This window comes from Lytechinus pictus, chromosome 10 (assembly GCF_037042905.1).
Source record: "Lytechinus pictus isolate F3 Inbred chromosome 10, Lp3.0, whole genome shotgun sequence".
NCBI lineage: Eukaryota > Metazoa > Echinodermata > Echinoidea > Temnopleuroida > Toxopneustidae > Lytechinus > Lytechinus pictus.
The window spans coordinates 19,789,872-19,804,213 of record NC_087254.1 but is presented as its reverse complement, the minus strand read 5'-3'; the positions used below and the strand labels follow the sequence as shown (position 1 = coordinate 19,804,213).

At 36.0% G+C, this 14,342-nt stretch overlaps 2 protein-coding genes across 4 annotated transcripts in view; one reads left to right on the top strand and one right to left on the bottom strand.

Moving 5' to 3' along the window:
* The window catches only part of LOC129269229 (ubiquitin carboxyl-terminal hydrolase 36-like), a 26,966-nt gene extending 15,444 nt beyond the window's left edge, over window positions 1-11,522 (bottom strand). Inside the window, exons 1-4 of one of the 3 annotated variants that reach the window (XM_064105514.1) lie at window positions 11,252-11,522; window positions 3,110-3,245; window positions 1,302-1,452; window positions 543-773 (exon numbers count right to left, since the gene is read on the bottom strand). In XM_064105514.1, the coding sequence (XP_063961584.1) occupies window positions 543-773; window positions 1,302-1,452; window positions 3,110-3,238 (511 nt within the window). In that variant the 5' untranslated portion in view covers window positions 3,239-3,245; window positions 11,252-11,522. Of the gene's footprint in view, window positions 1-542; window positions 774-1,301; window positions 1,453-3,109; window positions 3,246-10,417; window positions 10,439-10,822; window positions 10,958-11,251 lie in introns of those variants that run through there. The other 2 variants (XM_054906700.2, XM_064105513.1) reach the window with 2 other exon arrangements.
* LOC129269948 (uncharacterized) lies at window positions 11,070-14,342 on the top strand. The gene is made up of 2 exons (XM_054907388.2): window positions 11,070-11,739; window positions 12,637-14,342. The coding sequence occupies exons 1-2, from the start codon at window positions 11,341-11,343 to the stop codon at window positions 12,835-12,837; spliced, it is 600 nt and encodes a 199-aa protein (XP_054763363.1). The 5' UTR covers window positions 11,070-11,340; the 3' UTR covers window positions 12,838-14,342.

The following is a 14,342-nucleotide window of genomic DNA, read 5'->3' as shown; positions in this document are numbered from 1 at the left end:
TTAAAAAAGAAAAATGTGAAGAATATTAGTGATGCCACGATTTAGTCTTCTTAGAGCTCTCTGTGGTATCAAATTATAATCAAATCCAAGACAAAAAAAAATGGGAAACCAAAAGATGGCAACCTGTGACTTCTTGTTAGCACAAAGATTTTTGTAAAGGTTTTTGAAGTATTAAACAATTTCTCTGATAATAATTGATGATGGCTTATCCCTTAATATCCATTGCCACACTTGACTTGAATTAAAAAACATAGTATAACCCTAAAAGTGGATATTTTGGACCCATATTACAAGGGTTGGCAGTTTTCCAACCCCTCCCCCTTTAGAGCTTAGCTATTGATTATACTCTCACAAAAAAAATGCAACATACATCAACTACAACCAAATCATCCAACCTGGACTGGCAATATCTCTAAACTTTAACCTATACAATCATTTACAACAAGAGATTGATTAAACAGTAATACAAAAAGAGATAATATAACGCTTCATTCCCTATTTCTCTGGTCGCTGGGAAGGAAAGTTATGAAATTTTCACTTACACTCCTGCTTATGTTGATGGCTAAGCAGGTAGTTGGCTAGAGGCGCTGTATAGGTTAGACACTGCAGAGTGGAGTTGAGAAAGCAAGTATTGCCCATGTTAATGAGCCCACTGCCGACCCGGTAGCACTTCTGCCAGTCCAATCGCACCCGATCTGGACGGCAAAGCACCTGTTTAGGAGGCGGTATGCCATCAGACCTGTTGGGGCTCTCCTCCTGAAGGCTCATCTTGCCTGCAAGTAACGTAACGTAACATGAATGATATACTGTGCCATCACACCCACGCAAAAATGTCATCATGATCGCCCCTACATTTTCATGTAATTCAACATTATGGAACATAAATAATACACCATCATTTTGGCATAAAAATGCCCTTGGCACATTTTCATTTAACATGATGTACTGTGGACATATTGATATCTGCTTTTGATATCATGATATGAATTGCAGGAACATGTACATGTGAATAAAAGATGGATATTGAAACAAATTTAAAGCAAATTCTGAGCAATAAGTTTAGTGAGACATTTTGTTGTCTTTTTGTTTAATATATCATATCATTATCAAGTTCGAATTCTACATGATTTTCATTTTTCACAGGTACTCATAACATAAACTATTATGTATTTCAACTTTTTTCCATTCAAATTATTACAAAATTTTTTAGACATTCTTCTCATTTAAAAAAAGTTATGAGAACGGAGTGAAAGAAAAGAAAACCCTGTACAAGACACCCCAATCATTCCTTTAAAACAAACCTTTGTGTGAATATCCTTGAGACTTCTTAGAGCCTTCACTCTGTGAGTTAGACTTTGCTGCATTCAATGGGACATATTTCCCCCGTAGATTCTGGAGACGAAATGAAATGTCTTTCTGTGCTGGCTGGAAATCTACATTCTTCAAGAGTACCTGCCATTAAAAAATGTATGCAGGATACAAAATACTGATAGTTCAATCGCCAAGAGCAGAATAAATGGTGAAAAAAACCACCTGAAATCAACAAAGTTGTATGTCATATCATTTTGTTGGTTGTAAAACCAAATTACATTAAAATATCATACCGAAAATAAAATGCATAAACATCACTAACACTTTTAGTACATAATGAAGATAATGACCACATGATGTCTATATTTCTATAAATACTATGAACAGGTTAAAGAGAGCATGTGTCTTATAACTGGACAATGGTAAGGATAAACAAGTAACAATATAATTCTAGGCAAAAATGGATGTAATTTTGACCTGAAAGCAATATTGGGGTATAATTGGTAAAAAGAAAGCAAACGAAAAATATAACCCATTAATGCTTTATATAGCTACTACGTTGAAACAACTTTACACTCATATTTTCAGTAAAGTTTCACTGCAGGGTCCCGTTTCATAAAGGACTTGCAACTGTTGTAACTTCGCCATTATGGCAACTACCATGGTAACAGGGCTCAGCAGCCAATCATAATCAAGGTTACCATGGTAGTTGCCATAATGGCAAAGTTACAACAGTTGCAAGTCCTTTATGAAACGGGACCCTGGTTTGTATAATGCAAATAATTCTCATGATTGTGTGATCTATCTACTGATTTCTACAATAACAAGTGGAATGCCTCTGGCCGTCTCACCTGCATCACGCGATTCAATATAGCAGCAGTGCTGATTTTGAAAACTACTATAACTCGCACAAGATGTTCAGTGATACTTGGTTACTCTTATTTCCACGTTTTATGAACTAGACCAATACACTTATAGAGATATGATGGCAATTCAACAAATACCCCCAACGTGGCCAAAGTTCTTTGACCTTACATGACCTTTGACCTTGATCATGTGACCTGAAACTCGCACAGGATGTTCAGTGATACTTGATTACTATTATGTCCAAGTTTTATGAACTAGACCAACACACTTTCAAATTTATGGCTGTAATTCAACAAATACCCCAATTTGGCCAAAGTTCATTGACCCTAAATGACCTTTGACCTTGATCATGTGACCTGAAACTTGCACAGGATGTTCAGTAATACTTGATTACTATTATGTCCAAGTTTCATGAATCAGATCCATAAACTTTCAAAGTTATGATGGTAATTCAACAGATACCCCCATTTGGCCAAAGTTCATTGACCCTAAATGACCTTTGACCTTGATCATGTGATGTGAAACTCATGCAGGATGTTCAGTGATACTTGATTAACCTTATGTATAAGTTTCATGAACTAGGTCCATATATTTTCTAAGTTATGATGACATTTCAAAAACTTAACCTTAGGTTAAGATTTTGATGTTGATTCCCCCAACATGGTCTAAGTTCATTGACCCTAAATGACCTTTGACCTTGGTCATGTGACATGAAACTCGGCAGGATGTTCAGTAATACTTGATTAACCTTATGGCCAAGTTTCATGAACTAGGTCCATATACTTTCTAAGTTATGCTGTCATTTCAAAAACTTAACCTCAGGTTAAGATTTGGTGTTGACGCCGCCGCCGCCGCCGCCGTCGGAAAAGCGGCGCCTATAGTCTCACTCTGCTATGCAGGTGAGACAAAAACTTGATAACGAGATGCTCACCTGTTTTGAAGAGGACACCAGTTGTTTGTCCAAATCAATGTCATAAGCCTTTGTCCCACTCCTTTCTCGATCACCCGACTTGGCCTTAGACTTGAAAAGGTCTCGCCGCAGAGTGTCGTCTATCGTCATTCTAACCCTAGGAAACAAAGGTACCAGCATACAATTTCACTGATTTTTTCATATTTTTAACACAAAGATTTCCGGCAGAAAAGAGCTTGTTGTCCTTCCTCTGAATTTTAGCAAACTAAATTTAGCTCAAGATGCTCTCTCTGCCCAGATTTACTCTCCAGTATCTAATAAATTGATCACCTGATTTCCCCCCACATTTGGAATTGGGAACAGCTCCATTTTGGCTTCAAATGATCTTGATGTCATCCTTCAAACTCTCGATCGAACTTCATCTTCACTTTAGTTTCCATACGGACTGAAGTTAGGCAGGTTTGGTGGGTTAGGTCGGTTAGGGCAACCAAACTTTTTATTTTTGCCCAAGCATTCCTAACAGTAACAAAATCTTTTATTCAGATACATGTAGAATTCTTTGTTAGATTTTGTTTTAATAATAGCGTTGCACCACATATGTGCTTGGTGGCCATTGACGCTTCAGCTTGAAAATACGAGGGAGTACCAAACATCATTAATTTCTGTAGAATCTGTGCACAATCATTTATGATATATGAAAATTTTGATTTATCTTGCATCATTTCTATAGATTTTGTTTGAGCAACAAGGATAGATGGCCATTATAACATTATATAGTGGTTGGTGATGCATAATTGGCTTGAAAATGTGAACAAGTTTCTTAACTTCCATTATTATAAGATCAAAGTCATTTGTAATCTGCATTTATATTTTGATCTAGGAGCTGCTGGTCACTGAAAGTTGATTCAGTGTGCATCATTTTGTTTTCAATCTTGCACATAATAACTGTGACATTTTTTAAAAGAATGACCCTGCGTTCAAGCACGTTGCCTTTGTGAATGGTCACTGCAATTTGTGGCTTGCATATCGCCTGCAGTGCAGTCCAATTCAGTGGCTCTCTCACACATGGACTTAAAAACACAGGAATTGTATAGAATCAAAGTTAATTTTATCAACATCAAAATACAGAGTTTGCAATAAAAATTACCGGTAGGTAAATAGATCTACAAGATTTATTTATGATACTGATTATTAACAAGGTCATTGGGGGTAATTTAACGTTATATCTATAACTAAAAACAAAGTTTAACAAAGAATATTGTAAAAAAGTTAAGCATTTTAATTTTTACATTTTAATTCTGTATGTTCACATTACTATTTATGCACCGCAATGTTCAAATTATTTGTCTGGGTCAAGTTTTAGTAGCCACAATCAAAAGACATTTTTTTTTTCTTTAGTTTTATATAAATTATAAAATAATTTCCCTTTTCCCTCTGTTACTTAATCTTTCACTTTCTATTTTGTCAGAATTTGGTCTTTATTATTGTGATGTATTTCATTTTGTATATTATTGATGTCTTTGTGAACGGTATATCATTTCTTTGTCTTTTTCTTCTTCTTCCTGGAAGACTTCCTCTCCTCCTCCTCCTTCTTCTCCCCCTCCTCCTCCCCCCTCCTCCCATTTTTTATATGATCCCTTTATATTTTATTAATTGATGCCCCTTTTCATGTCCACATAACTGTGGATTTTATATTATTTGTTGGACACTGCATTTAATGTTAATTATTGTATATTAGGTTCTACACAGCCCCAATGAAAATCAGTCTTTGAACTGTAGTGTAGTGTAACTTGTGCTTTTTTAACTGTGTCTAAATAAAATCAATCTTATTTTAGACTTTATGTTATCATGATGATGTCACTTTTATTAAATTTGGGCAGGTCGTGAGGTACTACAGTCTTGACTACAGCACTGACTCCATATGTCCAATTCTATCCCTGCAGCTATTTTTTTAGCCTGGCTTGGCAGTAGAGGCACTGGTCAGAAAATTGGGATCATCCCAGTTTACAGGGACTGTCTCAAGTTTTCAGATTCCTCCAAACAAGAAATCTAAGAAAGTTCATTCACCTGTCAAGTGCCGACATCAATTAAAGTATACACACAAAGAAAATTCACGAAAGTGATGATTATAGACAAATTATATATGAATGGAAAGGTCTTGTCTTTTTATACACAAATATGTCACTAAAAAGTCTTATCGATGTCGTGGAAATGCAAGAAATGAAATTATTAGAGACCATTCTAAGCCCCCCAGCCGCCCCCCAGACCGACAGTTCACGCAGTGAAAACAGTCGAGAATAATGACGTCACACAATAATCGAGCTCATCATCCCTCTGTGCATAATACACTGAATCACCTTACTGACCTCTTCAATATCTTCCGAATTTACCGTTTTCTTCATGTAATGTGACATCCGAATTCTGTTTTCGACAACTTCAGACTATAAGGGAACCAGAACTGTGTTATTTTGCCCGTTTTTTATTGAATTGTGAACTGGAAAGATCGATTTTGTCCACTCGACAGTCTTCGTTGTGTTGCTCTACTAACTATTGAAAAACTCCAAGCTGCACGGTCCCATTCACTTGCTCCCGATGCATGTTGCAGGCTACGCTGTTTGATCCAGTCAAAAGTCAAGGTAAGCATGTTTGGAAACTGTACTTGTTCTGACGATGCATTCAGGTCAGATGACAGATACAGATCTGATATAAGTTTAGAATCATGCATTTTGGCATAACTACTATTAAAATTTAAAAGTTTTTATTTTAGAAATAATGTTTTTGTACAATTCCACCCAAGGCAAGGGTTCATTACATGCCGCCACGCACAGAAAAATCAAGCCATAGAAGTCGTGTGTTGTGGACCCAAGAAGTGAGATCCCAGACGCCTCCAGGCTAAGCACACGCGACCCACTAGTTAGAAATCCACTGCCAAACGCGGTTCGTGGTGCGGGGTTAGTATACTTAATACGTGTGAGTGGCACAATTCCAGCAGATTTTTTCTTCAGATTTCTAAAACTGGTCAGGACTCAGGCAGGCAATTAAATTATTTAGGAGCACTGAGTGGTATGGACCATGGCTGAAAATCTGCTGTTTCAGAGGAATGTTTAAGTTTTTATTATACACAGAATTATATCACCATGATGCCGATGTCATGAAGCCAGACAAATTTTCAGCAGTGATTACCCTGATTCCTGGCCAAAATCACTCACACGTATTGCGAGGTTAGTATTAGTATACTACTAGTACGTATTGCGAGGTTAGTATTAGTATACTAACCACGAACCGCGTTTGGCAGTGGATTTCTAACTAGTGGGTCGCGCGTGCTGGGATCTCACTTCTTGGGTCCACGACTTCTATTGCTTGAATTTTCTGTGCGCGGCGGCATGTAATGAACCCTTGGGTGGGCCAAAATTAGAGTCTGGTGTTTCTTTCTGATTAGAGTGTTGCTGCATATATGTATGCGTAATGCCTTCAACAATGAAGATAAATGCAATCTTTGTAATGACACAGAGACTCAGAGAGCACCGTACCTCAAGTGATGTTCGTGTAGTCTCCACTTCACTACTGGAGTACTGCTACAGCCTACACTACGCTACACACTTACCCGGGTAGGTGTGGCGTACATGTACAGTAGTGTAGCGGTAGTGAAGTGGAGTGGGGCCTACACAAACATCACTTGAGGTAGAGCACCAGTGTTCTGAGTGGAACTTTTCAGGTGTCTAAACCTACTATCATTTGTTGTTGACCAGGAATTACATGCCACCGCACGTCATCAATCATCACGATAATTAAATTCATACTTTGATTTGATTATTTAAACTATTTCTTTTTTTCTCTCTTCTACACACAGATCTGCACAATTGCTAACTCTGGTGACTTCTGGTCTCTGCTTGCTACCTCAATCTGGGAGATTCCATCATGTCCTTTTACTATGATTTGGATATAGCCATTTATTTCTTCACTCTTTCCAGGACCTACGGTTTGCAAGTTGTGGAATGATAATGATACAAAAGAAAAAATTTCTTTATCAATCTTGGAAACAATTTTGAGCACAGTTTTGGAGAGAACTAAGAAATTTTACTCGGACAGGAATACAGCTTGTCAAAAATAATAACACACAATTTAAAACGAAAGAACAATTTTAATGTTACTAGGGCATTTTGCGAGAAATGTTATACTCAATCACACGTCCCAAATCAAGGGAAAGTCCTTTGATTAAACATGTAGTTGAATTGCGATTGCAACTCGACCTTATTATGCTTAAATTTGAATTTAAGACTTACGCTTGATTTGCAATTGAACATAAGTTTCTTGCAGTGCCCCATAATTATGTTTTGTTATCAGATATTTAACGTGCTGATTTTTCTCGAAAGGTATAATATATTTGTCCTTTTAAACGGTATTTGAATATGGGTACGCCTTTTATTTGTTTTCCACAATATTTATTGCATGTATGAACAGAAGTGAAATATTTATTGTGAAGCACTGTGAATGTTGTGTGATGGTTCATCATCAGACTGAAAGCCTGGTGGATGTGAGGAAGTGGCCTGGATGAAAGAAAAGTGAACATGTGTCCAATTACTGATTTGCATATTCTAAGACAATTTTGTTTCTGGATAAATTTTGCTATGCATTCCCTACATTAAGAGTAAAGGAGAAGTCCACGCAATCAAAAATTCATTTGAATTTAAAGAAAAATAACAAGATATTGCAGGAAATTTCATAAAAACTTTGATTCAAATTTATATAATTACTATTTTAACAGTTCCGTAAATATAACCTATTGTGATCAGATGAAGAGTTTCCTATCGTCAAATCTGCAAAGAATAAAAAACAAAATGCCACAAAAAATAGAAACGAATGTGATGTGAGTGACAACTCTAATTTGCATATCATTGTTTTGTGTATATGACTGTTTTGAGTAAAAACAACAAGGGAAATCACTCTATTCAAATAATTTTTAGTTGATGTGGACTTGACTTTTAACTCTACCCCTCCCATCCCAAATAAGAGTAGAAATAATCTAATCAAGAACTTGAAAATCAAAAGCAGCAATTAAGAAGCAAGATTTGATAAATACAGGTCTGAATAGAATTTCACAAGAAAATAAAAAGAGAAAAAAAAGATGGGTAGGGATGGGGAAGGAATAAAAAAAAAATACCCAGAAAAAAAAAAATCCGAGTTTCGAACCAGGGTCCTCGCACATGACAAAACAATGGCCAACGCATTTGGCCACAGACCATCGCCCTAACAGGAAGGCATTTTTAAGATATATGAAAGAAAGTCCGCTCGCCGCTGTTTCCTAATAATGCTTCGGCAATTCAACTGCAATTTCAGTCATTTCGCGATGGATATTGCCGTGTTTTTTTTGTGATTCCTGACTTTGCTACTTAATGAAATTTCATAATTTTTGTTCAGTCATAAAGAAGAATGTCTATGCTTTATATTGACTATAACATTAATGTGACGCAAGTGTGATTTCTACGTGAAAATATGCTTTGTTTATTCACCTATATTTCTTGAAAAAAAAAAAAAAATTCTAAGCTAAATATCGGTCACCAAAATACGTTAAATGTGCACTTTTTTTCACTGTTCAGTAAATTCAAACTTTTATCTATATAACAAGACCAATCTTAAGAGGAATAAACAATTCTAAGAGCAAAAAACGCTGATTGGAAAGATCGTCTCCAATGGGCTGCTGTCAGCTCAGCTGCTCACTGCTCATTGTGTGACGTCACTCAGCTGGAGCTCGCAAGAGGACCGGTGGAAGGCAGAAATATGGCATGAAAATAAATCATTTTTGAGAGCTGATTTCTGCAATCTCTGATCACTATTTTGAAAAGTGAAGTTATATATCTGATTAGTAATACTTCCCCTTTACAATGATGACCACATAAAGTCATTATAAAATACTTTTGATTCTTTGGATGTATACTTTAAGTGAGCTAACTTAGTCAATGTAAACATATCAAGTTTCATAACAAGATTATTGGAAGATGGCAAGTCGTGAAAAAAAGGAAGTGAACTGGGGGGAATTAAGGTCACTGAATCTATTTTTAGCACTCTCAATCCCCGAAACTGCCTACATGTATGTCCCGCAGGGGTAAGTGAAAAAAAAAACTGTCCCCATAAACAAGGACATGAAGGACAGTCTCAATTTATCAAGACATGATTTGTCTTGGAGGACTTGTTTATGAATATGAGGATATCATAATTGTTTTCTGAGCTGGGACAATCCTACACAGCTGGCAGCCGTCCGTTACGAGGAGTTTTTTAAACATTTTTATCATTTTTTTATTTCTCCTTGTACACAGACGGCTCGCTCTTGTGCAGCCACCATTAGGGGATTAACAATACAAAATCTCCCCGACGGGGCTCATCAATTTTTGTCTTTATTTCATAAAAATATATAAAAGAACTGTACCAAAATAAAGATTATTTTTCCATTTTAGCCTGAAATGCACCAAAACAGGAAAAATAAACTTAAAAGGGGAAAAACAGTGACTTCCCACTTCCAAACTCCCACTTCCCTGGTTGATCTGAACGTAACACATACATGTACATGTGTAAACTTATGGCCATTGAGTCCCTGTACAGATCGAGCTACAAGTTAAACTTCGGTCTCTGTATTTGGTGAGTGGAGCCAACAGAGTTCAGCGGAACAACCAACATAACAGAGACAGAAGCTTTTGGTCTAGGACAATCCCAATTTTTGGACCAGCACTTTCAGAATTTGTATCTGTCTGTGCACCCATGTACAAAACAAATATGAAGCCACTAAAGGAGGGGAGGAAAAACCATGTACTATATAGAAACCTATACCAAAAGAAACTTTGGCCGAAACTTTGAAGTTTTATGAATAAAATGATGTATTATTCAAGGGCATGCCTTGCCACGCATAGCAGCGCATTGCACTTAAAAAAAGGGATTACACAGTCCCATTCATTGCATTTTGTGTAAGTTATGAAAATCTACTTTTGCTGTCAGAAAAATCTGCACATTCTCGTCTTATCTCTGTCAATATTTGATTCAACTTAAGCACCATTCTTTTTCTTATTTCACAAGCTTTCCAATGTTACCAAATTTGTTGGGATTCCTTCAAGATTTCAAAATGTCTCTGTCTCCCCACTCAAACAAGCATTTAATTTTTTTTTTGACAGAACAAAATCTGCATATTTTCCCCTGTAAATTGGAATATCTCCCTCAATATATCAGACAATGAGTTGATGATAGAAGCACCATTATTTTTATTATTTCACAAGCTTTCCAACGGTATCAAATCTGTTGGGATTCCATCAAGATTTCAGAAAAAGTCACCGAACTCCCTACATCAAGTTCAACTTCTACCTCCACTGGCACTGTATTAAATTCTTCGCTATTTGAGCTATGCCTATGCCGCATTGTCATTGCCACAGCCTCACACTCATCATGCTCACTGTGGCCCTTGCCTTGGCAGTGGCATAATGCATGCAGCATGCACTCGTCGTCTCACTCACACTGCACTGCACTGTGTACATTAACGCATGTGCACAAATCACACTGCGTACATATTCAATGACAAAATGCACTGCCACTGGCACTGTCCACGACTGACGTCCGCCACCATCATCATGTTACACGTAAAAACATAAATAGCTCTTTATCTGATTAAATAGCAGTCTCATTTTCCTTGAAAAAATCGATATGTTCATTGTTTCATAATAATCGGAAAGTTTAATAGTGACATTTACTTACCAAAATAGTCAATGTTACACAGGGTTTATTCACAATCAGTCCCACATATTCAACCGTAAACATATCCTTCGCGGAAGCCATTAAACGAGAGTTACTTGAATTTATATTCTCTTTTAACATAAATTATTTTAAAGTAATTTTCAAAGATTCAATATTCATATAATAATATTTTTATATTATTTTTATTTATCAATAGTTGTAATTTGGGAGATGAATATTTTTTTACGGTAGTGAAGCACATTATTATGATATATATTTGAACCTCATATTCACACAAAATGGCAGCGTCCATGTGTGAGGCCAATAATTTTCAGTTTTGTGCCAAGCCCGGGGCCAAGTCAGACACTCTTTAGTTTTTCAGTGTTTGATTAATGCGTAGACTTTACTGATAATAAAGCATTGTATTCCCATAATATTCATTTGATTTACTTGCGTATGTCATGTATAGACTAACTTATTAGTCTAAGTTAATCCATCGAGCTAATCTGCAAGCTGCAGCTGTATCTCCGCCTCCGGTGATGATGGCCTCCACCTTGATCCGCCGGTCGGCCCCGTGTTTTCTCGGGAGGAAAACGCGAGTTTCCGGTCCGTGGTCTGCGGCGCCAACGTGGCCAGCGCCAGCGGGCGCGGATGTAACGTTAGGTGGCCATTCATCACGGGTTCACAGCAGCAGCAAACGGCTGATGGTGGACAGGGTATCAACTATTTCAAAGTTTCTACCCTTCAACAATGACATCATCGTGTGCAACAGACAATTGTTATGCAGAGCAAGAGGACTTAAATTTCTGGATCATTATTCCCAAGAATTTTCTTCAAGTTCAAATGAAAAGTCAGGAATAACTGAAAAGGAATTAAAAAGAGAAATTGACGATTTGACTGACAGATTTATGGAGACAAGAGAACTCTTGGAAGATGCTGTAAGTGTATTATGAACAGATACGGATCCAGAGTCAGAGTCACTTTTATTCATTGTCAGTCCAGGATGCGAATGTGCCTGAAAAATTTGACAAGCAAAAAGAAGGTTTTCAGTAAAACTGATGGACATGATTTCATCCCAAAAAACTTTCATGACTTATTTTAAAAGCAAAAAAGACAAATTTCATTAGATCTACTATGACACTTTTCCAATGGGGAACCTGTTGATCATAGTAAATAGTATGAACTGTTAATGAACAGATTTCCCATGGAAAAAAAAAGTGTAAAAAAGTTAGACCCTCTAAAAGTTAGAGACATTTTGATATATCTGTGGGAGACATGTCATGGTTGTGAATATAAGTTGGAATACATCCCTACCAAGTAACATATCTATTGATCAATAAAAGATTCAGATCTTATCTTTTGAAAAGTTTTTTTAACAAAACTGATAGTCAAGTGTGTTGGAGAATATGTTTACATCAATTTAAGGGAAAAGTAGCGTTTACTAATACTATCTTCATTAGATGTAAATATAGACTTGTTATTTGGTCCGTCCTTGTTTGTGTGAACTGATAACTGAAGGCATGTTTACATATACATGTACATCATATTTGAATCGCATTACAGTATCTTGGGATAGAACTTAGATGCATATTTTTTCTTAGTTGATTTTAATGTGTACATGTGTGTCTAGTTTTGTTTGTTCATCTATTTTTTACATTTCACCCCTCAGGTTGTACACATTCTGTAATCGTAAAGAGCTTGAAGATTGAAGTGTTGATCTTTCAATATGAAAAACAGATTTGTTATGTAGAATGTACTTCTTTTTGTGTGTATAATTTTCTATGGGGTGCTACTAATGTGATGAATTATGAAAGTTTCATTTATTTTAATTGCAGATGGAGGCCAAAGGCACAGTCTACTTCAATGATGATCTCAAAGATGCCAAGGAGGCTGTTCAAGAAACGCTGTCTCAGTTTGAGGATCTGATGGTGAAATTGAGCGAGGAGCAGGAGAGGAATGTGAGGAGAACCATTGGACTCAAGATGGAGGAGCTCCGAGCACAAGAGGCAATGATTGATGAGAGTATGAAAGATTGAATGTCAATTAGAATTTGTATTGGTTAATTTTGTTCAAGGAAAGTCAGATGTTTTCAAAGAATACATTACAAATTAATGATTGTTAATGTTAATATTTAACATGACCTGTATGTTAGGGTGTCATAACATCAAAGGAAGACTTATTAGTTTTTCCATTACCATTTTCTTATAGCTATGAGGCATTGGGCATCATTCCTCGCCATAGCTTTTATTTTAGAGTCTTATTATTACAGGATTTGGAATTGCTGCATCAAATATGCAATTTTTCCATAATGGCACTTGTATCGTCCCATTCAGCAGACAAAAATTGCAATTGTCTCGGCACCAGATAAATTTAGCTATATGTTATAAAGATACCTGAAGATGATAAAGCAATTTTGCAACAAACGCAGAACCCATGAAAACTATAATGTTCCGAAAATTTTGAATAAATTTTAATTGCTCTATATTGTTAATGCATTTACTTGGGGGAATTTCTTCCCAGCTGAGATAAAGCACTCCATTGTGAAGTTATCATATATTCAGATCCCCTATTCAGGGTTAAACAACTTTACCGTTGCTTGTCCATTTATTATCAGTCTATTGTGTTTACTATTTGCTTACCTCTTTAAATCCAATTCACTCATCAGCCTCAGTTTCATGTTAGGCTATATTGCACTTTGCAGAGTTGATACAAATGCTTAGAATTTAATAATTATATATTTTCTTGTAGTAAAAGAAAAAAACATCTTACAAAAAAGCATTCACAACACCAACAGAATAGGTATTTCACAAATGTTACCGGTATTTGTAATTTTTGCTAGTGTGCTGATAGTGAAACCTTGTGTGCCCCTTTTCTTTTTTATTTATTCAGCCAACACAACAGGGTCTTGTTGAATTCTTTCTACCGCACAAAGTATACTCCAAGATTATGTTTTGTTATATAAATATTACTTTTCTGAGAGGAAGGGCTATTTTAAAGTGCTGTGTGTTTTGCAGATTGATATCTTACTTTTAGCCTGACAGAATTGGAGATTTGTTTGGACACAGTTCATTCTTTGTATCATTGATTTGGTATGTTGTATTGGAATGGATTCCCCCTTATGATCAATTGCTTTTTTTTTACCTGAATATTAAAAGTTCTCTTCCAATCATGAAGCCAAAGTTTTGCATGTCTTATGATCTGAGAGGTATCAAGGTGCCTGCAAAGTTTCCTTGGTAATGTTATTAGTATCAGACAATCTAGCAAAGAAACAGTGAAAACATTTAAGAAATCATAAAAGATGTATGGAATTATGTAATCATGCTAATTAAATTGAATGTGTTTGATTGTTGGTAAAAAGTAAATCTGGCAAGTGTTTGACAGATTACTTGGATATAACATGCTTCATGATACATGTGACACCATGTGCAAGTTAACTATATTTGTGAAACACATGTATGAAGTACTTTATGAATATAAATGAGAAATGTTGTATGAACATTGTATTTTGAACATTAAACTATACTAAACTTGATAAAAAGTA